Source organism: Cydia pomonella, chromosome 7 (assembly GCF_033807575.1).
Source record: "Cydia pomonella isolate Wapato2018A chromosome 7, ilCydPomo1, whole genome shotgun sequence".
Lineage (NCBI taxonomy): Eukaryota > Metazoa > Arthropoda > Insecta > Lepidoptera > Tortricidae > Cydia > Cydia pomonella.
The window spans coordinates 13073451-13092059 of NC_084709.1; the positions used below are offsets into that span (position 1 = coordinate 13073451).

General features: G+C 38.9%; 2 protein-coding genes across 3 annotated transcripts in view; one reads left to right on the top strand and one right to left on the bottom strand.

Moving 5' to 3' along the window:
- Window positions 1-15960, top strand: part of LOC133519879 (bifunctional 3'-phosphoadenosine 5'-phosphosulfate synthase) — a 42426-nt gene extending 26466 nt beyond the window's left edge. For both annotated transcript variants that reach the window (XM_061854059.1, XM_061854058.1), the window contains exons 4-14: window positions 418-555; window positions 701-820; window positions 4981-5121; window positions 5343-5405; window positions 5723-5962; window positions 6365-6520; window positions 7147-7252; window positions 8410-8552; window positions 9797-9958; window positions 10450-10558; window positions 15459-15960. In XM_061854059.1, coding sequence (XP_061710043.1) covers window positions 418-555; window positions 701-820; window positions 4981-5121; window positions 5343-5405; window positions 5723-5962; window positions 6365-6520; window positions 7147-7252; window positions 8410-8552; window positions 9797-9958; window positions 10450-10558; window positions 15459-15568 — 1488 coding nt within the window. In that variant the 3' untranslated portion in view covers window positions 15569-15960. The remainder of the gene's footprint in view (window positions 1-417; window positions 556-700; window positions 821-4980; window positions 5122-5342; window positions 5406-5722; window positions 5963-6364; window positions 6521-7146; window positions 7253-8409; window positions 8553-9796; window positions 9959-10449; window positions 10559-15458) is intronic.
- The window catches only part of LOC133519888 (27 kDa glycoprotein-like), a 186545-nt gene that overhangs the window by 152221 nt on the left and 15715 nt on the right, over window positions 1-18609 (bottom strand). The gene's annotated exons all lie outside the window — the stretch shown is intronic.

Here is an 18609-nt window from a genome sequence, read left to right on the forward strand (position 1 = left end):
GTTTCATTTTGTCATCGCTTATCTAAATACAATGTTAAAGTCATGATTTATCCAAAAAAAAAAATACTTGGTAGGCAATGTTGTTGTATGTCTACGCATAAACGTCATGTCCATAGTGTGCATTTATGTGTGTTGCCGAGTATTGATTGTAGAAGGTTCAACTTCTGAAAAGCAGCCTTCTATCGCGAACAGCGCATCTTTACCTTGACTTGCAATATCGCATCAATGCCGATTCGAAACCGATTCAAATCATGCGATTGTGCTTTAATATAGTCTAACGTTTTCCTGCATTACTAAAGGAAACTCAGCGAAAAGGATCAACTTTTTTTGTTGGTGGGCTTTTGTTACATGTTTTCATCATCATACATACTGCCTTTTACACTAATGTAATTTTAAAGTTATATTCCCTCCGTTCAGGATCGAGAAGTCGCACGCCGTACACACACCGACTCTGGTTTCCCGTTCTTCGAGGTTTTCATTGACACCCCGTTAGAAGTTTGCGAACAGAGAGACACCAAGGGACTGTATAAGAAAGCCAGAGACGGACAGATCAAGGTAAACTTTAATAAAATTATGATATATAATTGACAAAGAAAAACGGCGTATTTACCAACCACGCGATAACAATGAGCAATGACACGGGTATATCGCATTATAGTTAAGTATTTACACGCTAATACATATCTGTTTGACGTTTCAGGGCTTCACTGGCATCACGCAAGAGTATGAGCGGCCCGAGGCACCCGAGTTGGTGGTGCAGACGGTGGGAAACTCCATCGAAGAGTCCACCATGCAAGTCGTGCGGCTGTTGGAGGCTAATGTAAATATCATTTTATATCTATCTTCATTAGGTACAAATATGGCCTCTTAGTGGAGTTCAGGGCTTCATTGGCATCACGCAAAAGTAAGAGCGCCCCGAAGCGCCCGAGCTGGTGGTGCAGACTGTGGGCAAATCCATCGAGGAGTCCACCATTCATGTCGTGCGAATATTGGAGGCTAATGTAAAAACCATTCTTATCGAACTTCATTAGGTACAAACATGCCCACCGGTGGAGTTTAGGGCCTCACTGCCACCGCGAAAGAGTACGAGGAGGCTGAGGCGCCCGAGCTGGTGGTGCAGACGGTGAGCAAAAGTCCATCGAGAAGTCCACCATGCAAGTCGTGCGACTATTGGAGGCTAATGTAAATATTATACCATTCTTATCGAACTTCGTTAGTACAAACATGGCCACTGATGGAGTTCAGGGCTTCACTGGCACCACGCAAGAGTATGAGCGACTTGAGGCACCCAACTTGGTAGCGTAGACAGTGGACAAGTCCATCGAGGAGTCCACAATGCAAGCCGTGTGACTATGGGGTTTCCCGGTGTAAGTCTATCACATAGAACAAAACTAAAGACAGGGTTGCCACCCCCATTGGAGGCTATTGTTTTTTTATGATAGAGGAGGCAAACGAGCAGACGGATCACCTGATGGTAAGCGATTACTGCCGCCCATGGACACCTGCAACACCAGAGCGGTTGTAAGTGCGTTACCTAAACGTAAACTCTTTTCTTGAAGGTTTGAAGGTCGTATCGGTCCGGAAGTATCGCAGGCGACAGTTCATTCCGCAGTTTAGCTGTGCGAGGCAGAAAGCAAAAGAAACGTACAGTTGAGGACTGCCAACCATCTACGTGGTGTGGATGGAAATGTTGTCGCGTAGGGCGATGGCGAAAAGAAGCGGCAGGGTTTAATCCGAAAAATTCCTCGGAGTACTGTATTGTAAATACCACTTGTCTTTTCTCGAATTGTCTCCCAAGACGCATTAAACTTTCCCTCTTCGAATCCATTGTGAAATCTGTGCTGTTTTTGGCAGCAAAACGTGGAGAGTGACTAAGGGCCTAATGAATAAACTTTAAGTCCTCAAGTCCCTGAGGTCGATCATTCGCGTTTTCTGGCCAAAAACCATTCGGAACAAAGACCTATGGAGTATATACCGACAAACATCCATTGACGTAGAAATCGCGACAAGGAAATGGAGATGAAGAGGACATACTATTCGGAGAGGATAAACGAATACTGTAGCCATCGCTTTCCCTTGGAAACCGTCGCACGGAAGCCGTGGCTCTGGGCGTCCTGTACACTCTTGGCGACGGTCCGTCGAGAATGAGCTACGAGCGGTCGGGCTGAGCTGGTGGGGCGCGGCCAGAAGGGTCGCTGAAGATAGGATGGCGTAGCGCGAGCTTGTGAAGGCCCTCTGCACCTCTGGGGTGCCTCAGGAGTTGTTGTTGAACAACAACCTGTCTTTTGATTCGTCTTCTAATATACTCGTACTGCAATAAAATAGGGGGCTGTCCATACTGAACTTATTGGGACCGTGCGAAGTGCATGGTGGGGGTAAGTAAAGCGATCCCAGCGCATAAGGTGGTAAAAAATTGAACTAACTGCGGATAGCGTCTTTAACATTTCGTACAATTATATGGCTCGAAATGAAACTTTGATTTACGATTACTCCTGAAATATTCATTTAAATTGTATGGTGGTAGGGACCATTGTAAGCTGTATGAAATGCTTAATACAACTAACGTATTTATGTTGATAATTGTTAATAATGTATCCATTTAAATAACTCTGCAAATGCCACATATTACGTGATCTTTTTCTAGAAGTTACGAATATGTATAGTAAGTTATCCATAAAAGATAGACATTTAACATCGCGGACTCTTTTGTAGACCTATGAATGAGAAACAACCCCACCATACATTGTGTTGTTATAGCTCAAATGGATTAGGCAGCGTTTTCGATGAAAGCTCCTAGCCAGCTTGATTTTTTCCGACAACATCGTTATATTTCAAACAATTTACACAAAACCTTAACAAGTTATATACTTAAGCCTTCCTCAAGAATCACTCTATTGATAGATGAAAGCCGTATGAAAATCCGTTCAGTAGTTTTTAGTTTTGGAGTGGTTTTATAAGATGTAGTGAATTGACGTTTTCCCCTAGACTTGCGGACACTAGATTGCGTGACAGTCGTGCACGCTCCCAATAGGTATGCAGATTTCCATTTAAATCACGCTGACATTGAAGAATGGCTGTGGTAAATAATTCCTTTAAAATCATTGCACACCCAAGAGTTCATCCTATTTAAATGAAAGGACCATCGGTAACTTTGCATGAAACTGGTCCAAAAACCAACAGAGCTGAGAGTTAGGTCATTAAATAGAGAAATTATGTAGATAAAAAGATCTATAAAATGAGTTATCTCTCAGCTCTCTTGGATTTTGGACCATATTGACCACTTTGGTCTTTTTCCTCGACAACTAAAGTTATTTACTAATACGAGTACGGTAACAAATGATAATTATTGTTATCATTAACCAATCGCAGGTAATCACGATCGTAGATTACCTTTAATCTGCCTGTAAAATATTACGTCATACTTAGTCTTATCACAAGCAAATAAAATAGCATCGCAATTAATCCTCTTAATTCTTTTTGCTAGATAATAGATAGCTATATAGAGGAATATTTATTTTTATTATATTTTCCGCAATCTTCTTCAACCTAGCGTTTTCCCGGCCTAGCGCCGCTTTCCTTAGTACTTATTCTTCGCCACTTTGCCCAGTCTTCGGCAGCCTCAGGTGTGAGATTGTCCTCTTCCATGTCCGCTATCACGTCGTCCAGTCAGCGCTTCTTAGGCTTGCCGCGGACGCGTGATCTAGGGCATTAGACACAGACCACCTAGACGCCGCAAACATGCTCAATAGTATGGGGACCGAGCGTGTCAATTTTTTGATGGCTACTATGACGTCACGCAAGCGATTTTGTGATGTGCAACGCTATCGCCACGGTGATCCGATTCAAAGACGTAGGTAATAATAAATCGACGTTTTTATGATTGATTTATATCGATTCTTTTATCGAATATAAATCGAGTTAATGGACAAAAAAAGGGATGCGATTCCAGTACAATCGGTGCTCCAGATTTGAGAAATATACTACAATATGAAGAATAACTATATTATATAATCTCTCACTTAATAATTAAGCTTAAACTTCATAAAGATCTTCGTAACACGAAACTGTCACAAAAATCGATATTAAATCGAATTGCACAGCGATACTGCATGAAACATCGCTTTGTACAAGACTAGTGACTTAAAATCGACAGAATATGAGAAAATCCCTCCTACCATGCAACTAAACGATGTACGAAAGTATCGTTTGTTTGCTGTCCATTGCGACCTACAAATAAAATGCCTTTAGTGATGCATCAAATATAAGCCGTAATGGATGGCGTATTTCGTGAATACACTATCTTTGGACTATCTTGGTAGAAACGTCACGACATCATTACAAATTTAAAATAAATGATTTTAAATTAAATAAGGGGATTTTTGCAGACGTACATAGGCTACGGAGACTGCTTACCATCAGGCGGGCCGTATGCTTGTTTGCCACCGACGTAGTATAAAAAAAAATTACTTAGGAAAAGAAATGTCACCTTTCACACGACTAACCACTCTCGTCGTATTCGCACAGTTAATTATGCTACAATGAGGCATTTTGTTGCGTGGCAATAAACGTCTGACACTTGGGATGTCATGAGCACCACTGACCGAGAAGTAGTGCACTTTACTACTTAAAAACACGCGCAAGTGTTGTACTGGCGGTATCTAGTTAATCCTAAATCTGTGGCATTAGACAGTGAGATTGAGGCATCTATTTCCGACGTAGTCTACTGGTCTGCGGCTTATATGGCCATATCATCGGAGGCGACTTTCTTTATCAGCTACGTCACGAATTTTGAGGCTGCCACGAATGTGTTCGTTACGTATGCGATCTAATCATCCTATTTACCAGGAATGAAACCCAAATAAACTAGAAAAATAAATGTGAACGTTAACGATTTTTGATAAACTGATTTTAAATTTATCTGCTAATAACAAAATAAAATAATATAAAGCATAAATAATGGTAAATTGAACTTTTTTGCAGGGCATTATTCCAAGCTTCGAAGGCAACCAGCTTGGCGTCGAAGAGCTGTTCATATACGGGAACAGGTTGACCAGCGCTGTCGAGGAGGCGGCCAGGTTGCCGTCTGTGGAAATTACCACTTTGGACCTTATGTGGGTGCAGGTGAGATCAAAATTGCCTGTTTTAAATCCACTCTCCTGCCTATTTTGAAAGGAAATTGTTTATTTGGCTTAATTTTTATTTGTGCATTAGTTACGTAAGATTGTGGTCATTTATTTTGATCTTGAGAAAAAGTTTATTTTTAATATGTCAATAATAAATAAGCCTAAGATAATAATCTAAGAAACACAAGATATAATACTAACACTATGTTTTTTTTATAGGTACTCTCAGAAGGATGGGCTTATCCTCTCAAAGGATTCATGCGGGAACATGAATACCTTCAAGTAAGTTCATAACAAATAACAATTATCAATATTTGAAACTTTTTAGTATCGTTAATGTATCGCAACCATGATGTGATTTGTACTAAGCTTTTTAGTTATATGTAATAGACTAGTTTTAAGGTATTTATCTATGGGCCATTTCATTGCCTTCGACATCTAGATTATGGATTGATATATTTCACCATAACGTAATGTTTTTAACATACACCTGCATGTTTTAAAGTTTGATAGGAAACACACAAAACACTGCCCATAAACTGTTGTACGATATGATTTTATTACAAAGTTAGCTTTAAATAATCTTATTTCTGCTACAGGCTTTAAATTTCAACTGCCTAACCCTCGCCGACGGTTCCGTAGTGAACCAGTCAGTGCCCATAGTGCTGCCCGTGACCACCGAAATCAAAGACAATCTGTCCGGCTCTGAGGCCATCGCACTTGTCTATGGCGGGAAGCCGGTCGCCATATTACGCGCTCCAGAATTCTACCCGCACAGGAAGGAGTATAGGTGTGGGAAGCAATTCACTATTAATCACACTGGACATCCTTATATTAAGGTAAACTTTATTAGCTTTGAGATAAGGTTTCAATTCGATTGTGGCAAGCCGGTCGCCATTTCTCGCTCGTCGGACGCGCGTGCGAACGATCTACTTACATCAAATCGCGCATACTTTTATGAAAGTGCGCTTTATTTAAATAAAAATAAGGTTTTAGTTCGACGAGCATTCAATACTACTAGTTCATGTGATTAGAAATAGTGTTACTTCTGTTCGCGTGTCACCAATTTCATCGTAATTTTTGGCACATCTTACGCTAGTAGCTCGGTACTTTTCACTTAAAAAAAGAATTATGTAGCATTTTCATTGTTGTTTTGAGTGGTATTCCGAACGAAATTAGTTTTAATATCGATTTTGATGCAAAAATAAAACCTGAATTGAACAAGGTAACGCTATTGACAGATGATCGAGGAGTCCGGCGACTGGCTGGTGGGCGGCAACATGGAGGTGCTGGAGCGAGTGCGCTGGCACGACGGACTGGACTCGTACCGGCTCACGCCCAACGAGCTGCGAGCCAAGTTCCGGGAACTAGGGGCCGATGCCGTGTTCGCATTCCAGGTATCTTGGTCACTTAGGGCCCATTTAGACGATGCGAGAACTCGCATGCGAGTTTCATTACATCCCGGTATTTGATCGGTCGGCTGAATTGGATGTAACATCAATAGGCCGCAAGTTCGGGCGCCGCGAAATAATAGTGGTATATTTTCTTTCATTCACATAGATCATGCACATAATAAACCTAAAGGCCGCTTTTATTTATTTAGTTAAACTTTATTGCACAATAAAAATAAGTACAAATGGTGGACTTAATGCCTTAAGGCATTCTCTGCCAGTCAACCATAGGGCAAAACAGAAATTCTCGAATGTGGGAATGTGTGAAGATGTAGGTGAGGTATGAATGTTTTTGCGGAGAGCTAAGCTTTTTTTTTTGTATTGTAAAGGTATTTTTTATTCGTTTTGCGTTTGTTGGTGCAACCTAGTCGACGAATACTGAGTGTTCCGTTCTCTCTCAAAATGCTACCATTTATTTATTAAAATTAATGATTTTTCTAATTTTATTTACAGATTTTTGTGAATTTATCCCTTTTCCTTAAATTACATCCATTTATAATTCTAAAAAACGTAGCATATGTACGTTAGACTTACGATAACAAGAAAAACAATACCTTTTATTTGTTGAACAGTTACGCAACCCGATCCATAACGGCCACGCGCTCCTGATGCAAGACACGCAGCGGCAGCTGATCGAGAGGGGATTCAAGAAGCCGGTGCTGCTGCTCCACCCGTTGGGTATGTATTTAGATTTTAACCTGAAATGTGCCCTACTGTACTGGTCAGCAAATTTCTTAAGTAAATAGAGCTACAGCAAAAATCTGTAGAAATTACTATTTTTTAGAGTTTTACAAATATATATTGAGTTGGCGCATGAGAGCTGAACCCTTTTAATGTCCCCTTGCTTTTTTATGGCTCTTTTATTGGAAGTTTTCTATCATTATTTTAAATGACGCACTGCTTTAATATTAAGTTTTAAATAATAAACCATTGGACAACCACTTGCTTTGAATCACCTATTGACTGAGACTCTCGGAATATTTCAATCAGTCTGCACAGTTCGTCAATAAATGCTCCATTAAGCGACCAACAAATTGGATTTATAGATCAAAACTACCTTCTCTGGTGATAGTTCTCCATTTTCATTAACCGCTAAACTGTTATCTGTAAAAATGTATTTTTTAAAGCTTACATTTATTGTATTTATTTTATACTTCTAAAACTTAACTACCACATAAGTCTTTGGTAAATTTTGTACCTTGTTAACTAACAGAATAGTGTCAATGTGATACCATAAATGAATTCAGCACTCCCGATTTATACGAAAACGATACGAAACACGGCCTAGCAGCTTCACTGATATCAAGATAAAACTGAGAGAAATAAACTTTCAAGAGCGGATATCTCAAAAACTATACAAGATATCGAAAAACTTGTCTGAATAAAACTTGTAACAAATTTAACCAACTTTCAATTTGTATAAGTGACCATGTCGCTAACACGCATAGTTTCCGAGATATAATCGGAAAACCGAAAAATGGGACCTTCAAACCCCCGGCTCGAGGGCTACGGCGGGAGCTTTTGATATGCTCATTTATACTTGAAATTTCTATGAGATGACATTAAAACACCTTTCAAATAAATCAAAAATTGAAATCGTTTTACTACATAATAAAGACTTACCCAAAAAAACAACATATACACGGGTCGCGCAAATTAGTTAGCCAACTTACCGACAGATGGCGCTGTTCAGAATTATGCTTAGTGTACTTCTCAAAAAAAGGTCAATAGCCTTTTGTGTTTATTTTTATATTAGATCATTGAAAGTACGGAATCTGCGGTGCGTGAGTCGAACGGAATCGCACTTGACCGGTTTTTTTATTTATTGCTGCTAGGTGGATGGACAAAGGACGACGATGTGCCGCTGGAAACCCGGATAAACCAGCACAAGGCGGTGCTTAGTGAAGGCGTTTTGGACCCTCAGTCCACTATACTGGCTATCTTCCCGTCACCTATGATGTATGCTGGACCAACTGAGGTACAACCAAAAATAATATCACTTGCGCGCTGTGTTTTTGTACAGAACAACTTTTAGATGTTTACGAATGCATGCGTTGACAGGGAGTTGTTTCCATTCGTTTAACCTTTTGAACGCTTTACATCATAAACAAAAACGTTACTGACGCGCCAAGATCCCGGGCACAAGCGAGCTAATGTAAACCTTTACTTGAAAGTATGAGGTTACATTGACAGCGTTCGCCATAACACCTATAGTTGTCCTTGGCGCTGTGGGCACGACTAGCTAGATCATATAAAGGTGTCGCCTTTAGGTGTTCTTGGCGTTCAAAAGGTTAAAAAATATACTTTTTATTATTTACAAGCTTCGTTCCGCGACTTTGTCTGCGTAGAATAATGATGACGAGGGATCGAACAAATCATGCGGATGACGCAAAAGTGACGTAATTTTGCACACAGGTGATGTTTGTATTTAAACCACCGTGTGACATGTCGCACTAACTAACAAAATAACCGTAAATAATTCCATGGAATTTAGGTGACAGGGTGATGTCTTGATTGAATAATCTCCCGGAACTTGTTACTGTAAGCATAGAGGTACAACCAAACTTAGAGTGCTCACTCCATGGGCGTTTATCACAGCGTTTGAACCGCTGACAGTCCCCTGCCCACATTTATGATGAAGTTCTAGAAGAACGGTGGGTCAGTTTTGTTTATTTTAAATAAGAAAGGTACTAGTTTACCGTAACCAAAAATGGTATACCAATCTTGGGGAACTTCGACATAAACAGGAGACTGTCAGCGGTTGAAACACTCTGAGAAACACCTATGAAAAATAAAAATACTATTTGAAATCATCCTATGAGTGGCTTGACGTCATCGGCATGATTTGTTCGAGCCCTGATGATGACATTTGGTAAAAAATGTCCTATACCGGGCTCAAACAATTTCCAAACCAAATGTTATCTAAATCGGATCAGCTGTTTAAGCGTGAAGAGGTAACAGATAGAGTTACTTTAGCATTAATATTAAGTAGGCATGTTACCTTAGGATAGTGTAAAAGGATCATTTCGTGGCAGGAGTAACGCGAGTGTGTTATTATTTTACGTTTAAACAAGGGTTATTTCGGAAAACGCAATGAAATCGTGACTCGTGTTACTTTTTCGTTGAGAGACCCAAAAGGTAACTAAAATATTGAATAAATTTTCTTACTTATAACTTAAGAAAAATCTAAAAACCTGTTTAATCCCCTATCATATTCCTTAGGTGCAATGGCACGCCAAGTGCCGCATGAACGCCGGCGCCAACCACTACATCGTGGGGCGGGACCCGGCGGGGCTGCCGCACCCGGCCGGCGGCGGCGACCTGTACGACGCGCGCTACGGCGCCATGGTGCTCAAGATGGCGCCCGGCCTTAATGATCTCGAGGTACGACACTATTTCTTTACATGTGTCGTTTAACAGTCTTGTCTTGTCCATCTTATCCATCTACTTCCATCTTGAGCCGCCGTTACACTATTAGCGATTCATAAGAGTAGTCAGCTCCGCCAGCGAGTAGTTGCTCTCTTCGTTAGCTAAATCATCATCAGATCATTATCATCATTGCCGCCTCGTGTCAAGATACAGTCAGTATTTAAACATAGAGAGACAGATACTGATTGTTAACTTTACAATTTTACCGCATAACTTCCGTGACTTTAGCCTTACGCTTACTTCTAATGTTCAGAGATTGTTATTATGTGAATGTGCTTTACGTATACAAGTATCTATCATTAGCATCATAATTATTCTCCGCCTAGCTAGTCAGTGCATACTAAATGCAATTGTAACATTTTTTTAACAATATTAAGTAACAATTTGTAATTACCTTATACGCCCCACATGGCGACCTATAATATAATATAATAAAATCTGCGCAGATCATTCCGTTCCGCGTGGCGGCGTACGACACGTCCGTGGGTAAAATGGCGTTCTTCGATCCCACGCGGAAGGAGGACTTCGACTTCATATCTGGCACACGGATGCGAGGTAACTATAGTAACATAAGTAAAAACTGGCCTAACGTAACTCCATCGAGATCCAAAATCATAATTCTTAAGATTGTAATTAAAATACCTTCCCGGCCAAAAGTATGGAAACAAGCTTATATTTCAATAGAAACGTGTATTTTTTAAAATGATGATATTTATAATACTCATTGACAATTTAAAAAACAAATATTATAAATAATAATATAGAACATTTCAAAAGTAAATTACTCCAATTCTGGCTATGATTGCCAATTCAACATTTTGTAAAGCAATTAAAAGGGTATAATTTATGTTACTTTCTGCTGATTTTTTTTAAAATCTTTTTAACAATATTTTAGGATGTTTTAATATTTACCGTGTACTTTAAAAATGCGTGTGCGCATGCGCCCGATACTGTGCAGCGGCCCCCTCCGCCACCCTCCTCACCGCCGTCGCCTGTCATTTCAACGGAGCAGCCGCAAAGTAAACAACATAAATCTAGTTTAAAACAATTATCGTGCGCGGCCAGCCAGGTGATCGGAGCTACGGAATCTACGAATCTGCCTGCTGTAGAGGGAAACAACCAACAAAAGACATTTGCAAGTGTAGCAAGCGAAGGAGAATGGTGTACAGTAAAAAAGCCGTCATTTAAGGCCCCGAAGAACCGCCTTATCGGAAAGATGGGCAAGGCGGATAACAACTGCAAGTTTCGAGCTGCTGAACCGAAAGTTCCTATTTTGATTACAAATGTGCATAAGGATACTTCGAAATCAGATATTACGGAATATATACGCGAAAAAACCAAAGATAACATCTCGCTTGATCAAATAGTTATGAAAAATAAAAACAGCAATCACAACGCTTATAAGTTCTACGTGTGCAAAAATAAAGTGAATATGTTTCTGGACGAGAAGTTGTGGCCGAGCGGAGTTATATTTCGCCGTTTTATAACTTCTAGTTATAAACCTACCGAAAACAATGATTACGCATCTACCTCCCAAGCGGCTGTGAGTGCTACGGTGGACGCTACTATTGCTACGCACGCTACGACGAGTTCTAACAACAAAGCAGTCAATGGGAATAAGTAAAATAAATGAAGTTACCCTTTGCTCTTTTAACTGTCGAAGTGTTAAGCGGTCAATTGATGATATAAAACGATTGTGTAGCACGGCTGATATTATAGCTTTACAAGAGACTTGGATTCTACCTCATGACCTCGGATATCTAAGCAGCATCAGTGACGAGTTTGCCTGTACCGGAACATCAGCAGTTGACACGTCTACGGGTATCCTGCGGGGCCGGCCGTTCGGCGGGACTGCTATTTTATGGCGTAAGAAGTTGTTTCCATCGACTACGGTTATCCAGTGCGACAATGTTAGAATCAGTGCGGTTAAGATATCGTCGGGCGATAAGCATATAATAATATTTTGCGTATACATGCCAATCAATGGTGTGGATAACTTACCTGATTTCGTGCAGTGTATGAGTGCAATAGACGCTATTGTAAAAGAAAATTGCGTTGAAAATGTTTATATATTAGGTGACTTCAACGCGCACCCGGGTGAGTTGTTTTGGGACGAGATGTCTAGTTTTTGTGCGGAACAGGGGTGGATTTGTGCCGATACGGTAAAACTAGGCATAGACTCGGGCGCGCATACGTACTTAAGTGAAACACACGGGTCGAAACGATGGTTAGATCATTGCGTGACCACAACAGCTGCGTGGGACACTATTATAGATGTGTATATCGACTATGATGTTTACTGTTCAGATCATTATCCCATTGTAATGAAATGTAATCTTGACGCGGTTAAATCTAAGCACATATGTAATAATAATAAGGAAAACAGTGTAATCTCGAATAAAAAGAACGTTGTTTGGGGGGAGAGAACTTCCTATGAAATAGAGAATTATATGAATAAATGTAACGAACTATTAAAGACTATTGATTTTCCTTCTGAGCTTTCCAACTGCTATGACGGATACTGTATGGATAACTATGAACATTGGAGGATACTTGATAATTTGTACCTTAAAATAATATCCTCGCTATGTGAAGCTTCTTCATGCAGTAAGGCCGTCACGAGTGGTCTAGCCAGTGTTAAAAAGAAGGTAATAGGATGGAATAAGCATGTTAGTGATGCGCACAGAGAGGCGAGGGCTAGATTCGAGGAGTGGGTCTGGTACGGCAAGCCCAGGGGGGGATCTGTTTTTGATGCTATGTGTCACAGTCGAAAGGTATTTAAATCGAGACTAAGGTGGGTCCAGAATCATCAAGAACAGATAAAAATGGATTTACTTGCCACTCACCATAAAAATAATGATTTTAAAAACTTTTGGAAAAGCACGAAAAGAATGGAGTCTAGGCCTGGTCTGTCTGTAAGCGTTAACGGTATCTCGGATCCTAAGTGTATTGCTAACGTGTTTATGGAACAGTTCAATGTGAGGTGCTCTTCCACCGACATCGGCGAGGTCGAACCGCAGCAGGTGCTCGATGCTGGCGGACTGGACGGGGAGTCACAGACCAGGTTCAGTATTAGCGACGTAAGTCAAATAATAAAAGGTATGAAAAGGGGTAAATCTCCCGGTCACGACCACTTGAGCATCGAGCACCTGCAGTGTGCCGGTCCCCACCTGCCTCGAGTACTAGCAATGTTTTATAACCTATGCATATGTCACTCTTACCTACCGCCGCTTATGACAAAAACGATTGTAATACCTATTGTCAAAAATAAGACGGGTGACATTTCGGATAGTGCTAACTATAGACCTATTTCTCTGGCAACAATTGTAGCGAGGGTGCTCGACGGCCTGCTCAACGTACAATTGGATAGGTATTTAAAATTGCACGACGCGCAGTTCGGCTTCCGTGCAGGCTTATCTACCGAAAGTGCTATTATTTGTTTGAAGCAGGCTGTCGAGTACTATACGCGTAGGAAAACACCTATTTATGCGTGTTTTTTAGACCTTAGTAAAGCCTTCGATCTTGTTAATTACAATTTACTTTGGAAAAAACTTGACGATGTGCAATTTCCTCGAGAACTCACACGCATATTTAGGTGTTGGTACTCTGGCCAGAGAAATAGTGTGCGTTGGGGTGACGTGATGTCCGACGAGTACGGACTCGAGTGCGGGGTGAGGCAGGGGGGGTTGACCTCACCCAAGCTGTTCAATTTGTATATGGATGCCCTGATCGGTGAGCTCAGCAGTACTCATGTTGGTTGTCATATAGATAGGGTGTGCTTTAATAATATAAGTTATGCCGATGACATGGTACTGTTGAGCCCATCGATCGGTGGTATAAGAATACTAATTGAGAAGTGCGAGTCTTATGCCCAAAAACATAACTTACGATATAATGTCGCGAAAAGTGAGTACATGGTTTTTAAGGCGGGGAGCAAGTGCCCATCATACGTCCCACCCATTCGCTTGAATGGCGTACAACTGAGGAGGGTTTATTCCTTTAAGTATCTTGGGTACTTGGTCACCGACGATATGCGTGACGACGCGGACATCGAACGCGAGCGTAGGGCATTAGCTATTAGGGCTAATATGGTCGCCCGTAGGTTCAGCAGGTGTACAGCGCAAGTTAAAATAACACTTTTTCGAGCGTATTGTACTTCGCTGTACGCCTGCAGCCTGTGGACGAGATACACGCAGCGTTCTATGAATGCCATGCGTGTACAGTACAATGACGCGTTCAGGGTACTGTTGCGGCTGCCGCGATATTGCAGTGCGTCGGGCATGTTCGCTGACGCGCATGTGGACGGTTTCCACGCGACGATGCGCAAGCGCTGCGCCGCGACGCTCCGAAGGGTGCGCGACAGCCGCCACAGTCTCCTGGCCGTCGTGGCAGGGAGATGGGACAGTGCATTAATTAGGCACTGGACCTCCCAACATCTTAGTTTAGGTACTAACATAGTAATTTAAGTATATTTGAACTAACAAAATATGGATTGTGTCGTCCGAAATAAATGATTTTTATTTTTATTTTTATTTTATTTTTAAAAATATAGATATTAAAGAAAAAAACGTTGTTTCCATAATTTTGTCGTTGGGTGTAATTTGCCAAAGTTAATAAAATCAAGCTACCTAAAAATTCTCGTTAAGCTATTTTATTCCTATTTTATATGACTAAATGAATCTAAAAAATATTGTTTCTTGATTTGGTAAAATCCTTCATATTTCCCTGAAGAGGCTGTCAACACCCAATGTCCTTGAAATTGATGTTACTTAAACAGTTTTTTAAGAAAGACTATTTGTTTTAGTCAAGTAAGAAAAATATATGTTCATATTAATTATATTTCAAAGACCGTGGTTGTACTCGATACACGATTGAACGAAATCGGCTCGATAGAAAATAATTGCAAAGATTGGTCTTAAAATCACAATTAAACGGTTTTATGTCTTTATTGTTTTGACTTATGGGTCTGCAATTAAAATCACAATTTCAAAACATTTATATCTAAACCGTGGTTGAGTAAAATATTACACTAATAATCCACTTTTTTTTATTTAAATATTTTTCTTATTATTCCCTTGCCCAGGCCCAGTAACATGCGACCATGCTATTTCATTTACTCCGATACAAATAGACAGTGTGCGCGCTTTAGGTATTGACAGCCTCTTAACAAATGATTACTGCTATGCTAACCTATAGTGGGGCTTAATAAACGTGCGTGCATACAACAGGTGCAACTGTTTATTAATAGGTACGTAAAATACCTGACCTCCATTTTAGTTAGTTATTTTTCTTAGAGAAGGCTTATCTGAAACGTATTATATATCTAAAAATATAATGTTTTACGTTTCCATGGCCACTATTTCTCAACCCACTAACGTAGCGACATGAACTTCATAAAAATATCTTGGCGGCTTATGTATAGCTTATATTAATCTATGTACATATTTTCCTACAGGTCTTGCAAAGGCTGGGAAGGAGCCACCCAAAGGCTTCATGGCACCATCGGCATGGAGAGTCCTCGCCGAATATTATCAGTCGCTCAAAGCTAAAATGGATACAAACTAAGTTTCTTCCGCCCTATCTAATTAGCCTTAAAACTATCGAAATTTTGACCAAATAAATGAGCTTAAGCTCATTATCAAATCAGCTAACGATTTATTGGCTAAGTATATAATGCAACGAATGATTAGAAAACTTATCATTCAAAGAGCATAATGCACGATTTTTTAATGAATGCAGTTAATAGGAATGACAATTATAGATAGGAATATAAGCTCTTTGGCACCTCTTACTTCAATTCCTGTGCTTGAGAAAAGGATTTATCGGAAAATGGACCTTAATGTCTGCCATCTAGCGTATGTTATTTCAAATAACGTGTTACTGACTTTAGAAAAATAGGCGGAAGGTCGGAATTACAAATATAGGTAATATTTAGTTATGTAAGTAGAAAGGAGTACAGCTATGAACTTACGTGATTAGAAAAATCAACTGTAGGGTTGAAAATATTTTAATAATTGAAATTTTATTTTGGTATTTGTTAAAATATATTTTTCTTTATTGACCGAAGCATAATGTATATTAGAATGGATTTGAGCCATTAGGTATATAGTTAATAATTCCAATCAATTTCTTCCGAATGAATCAAGATACTTATTTTTTTTATGTACTTAAATATTATAAATGTTGTGGTTTTTTGTTGTTTGTTTTTCATAAGTGCTGTGCATTCCGATTAAAATGTATTCACAAAGTGTTTTCTACTCTTTACATTCCGTAAAGTGACTTTTTATTGGAGTAAAATACTGTGCTGTACATTTATTTCTGCCTGCCATATTTTTTATTACAATAGTTGTATCTATAAATACAAGTATTGTAATAAAAAATAACTTGTATCTATAGATACACGTATTAAAGTACTCATAAAGTACTATTTTTTTAGTCTATTTTAAAGTCAATCAAATTATTTTGAGTATTTTATTAGTTTTTATATTAAGATTATTTTATTGTTTGACAGAACGTTGATGTTAAATTATTAAGATGTTTAAATAATGTAATTTAATATGGTGCTTTAAAACCTAATAAATATATGGAATAAATGTGCCCATTTTTTAATTTTCAAATCATCAATGCAAGTCACTGATACCTACATCCATTTTCACTTCTGACGAAAAACATTGGGTGTAACTCCGGGGGTAAGAATATTGCAATTACCACCCATGCTTTCAAAATTTCACTTACCCCCCTCGTTGCACAATGTACTATATATATATACACATAATTCGCTCGATTTTGGTTCTGAAAACTTATCTATCAGCAAGTACATCATCAAAGACTTGTATTGGTAAGTATCATTATAAAATCAGTAACGATTAAATACACCCCATTATCTACATTTCGGCTAAAAACAACAAAAATCATAAGCCGATAACACCGTTTGCTGAACTATACATATTATACTGCCACAGACAAGAATAAAAAAAGCGGCCAAGTGCGAGTCGGACTCGCCCATGAAGGGTTCCTTTATGACGTATTAAAAAAAACTACTTAAACTATAGATCTCGTTCAACATTTTACCACTTTGGACACACATTTTACCACTTTGGTAGTGTCTCTCGCGCAAACTATTCACTTTAGAAAAAAATTATATTAGGAACCTAAATATCATTTTTGAAGACCTATCCATAGATACCCCATACGTATGGGTTTGACGAAAAAATTTTTTTTTTAAATTTTATGACGTATTAAAAAAAACTACTCACTAGATCTCGTTCAAAACAATTTTCGTTAGAAGTTTGCATCGTAATGTATATCATATATTTTTTTTAGATTTTTCATTCTGTTATTTTAGAAGTTACAGGGGGGGGACACACTTTTTTTTACTTTGGGAGGTTCTCTCGCGCAAACTATTCAGTTTAGAAAAAAATGATATTAGAAACCTTAATATCATTTTTGAAGACCTATCCATAGATACCCCACATGTATGGGTATGTTGAAAAAAAAAATTTTTTTTTAATTTCATTACGTATTAAAAAAAAACTACTTACTAGATCTCGTTCAAACCAATTTTCGGTGGAAGTTTACATAGCAATGTATATCATATATTTTTTTTAGATTTTTCATTCTGTTATTTTAGAAGTTACGGGGGGGGGGGACACACATTTTACCACTTTGGAAGTGTCTCTCGCGCAAACTATTCATTTTAGAAAAAAATGATATTAGAAACCTTAATATCATTTTTGAAGACCTATCCATAGATACCCCACATGTATGGGTATGTTGAAAAAAAAAATTTTTTTTTAATTTCATGACGTATTAAAAAAAAACTACTTACTAGATCTCGTTCAAACCAATTTTCGGTGGAAGTTTACATGGCAATGTATATCATATATTTTTTTTAGATTTTTCATTCTGTTATTTTAGAAGTTACGGGGGGGGGGACACACATTTTACCACTTTGGAAGTGTCTCTCGCGCAAACTATTCATTTTAGAAAAAAATGATATTAGAAACCTCAATATCATTTTTGAAGACCTATCCATAGATACCCCACACGTATGGGTTTGATGAAAAAAGATTTTTTGAGTTTTAGTTCTAAGTATGGGGAACCCCCAAAATTTATTGTTTTTTTTCTATTTTTGTGTGAAAATCTTAATGCGGTTCATAGAATACATCCACTTACTAAGTTTGAACAGTACAGCTCTTATAGTTTCGGAAAAAAGTGGCTGTGACAGAATCGGACAGACAGACGGACATGACGAATCTATAAGGGTTCCGTTTTTTGCCATTTGGCTACGGAACCCTAATAAGGATTGCTCATCTCCGTAAAAGTCGCCATCGTTACCTTTGTTGTAGATTATACCTATTACGTTAGTTGTTAACCAAGAGGGATACAGGATAAAGGCACCCATTTCTGTCGAGATATTTTGGCGCTCCAACGCAGTGAGAGCGCCAATAGCCCGAGACTGAAATTGTATTTTCTGCACACTTTTTAGAACAACAGCGACTTTCGAGCATGATATTTTTTATGGCTCCTTGATTTCAGATTTTTTGATATATGTTATGAACCTATATCACTACTACAAGTGTCATAACCTTTACTACAGCAGACGT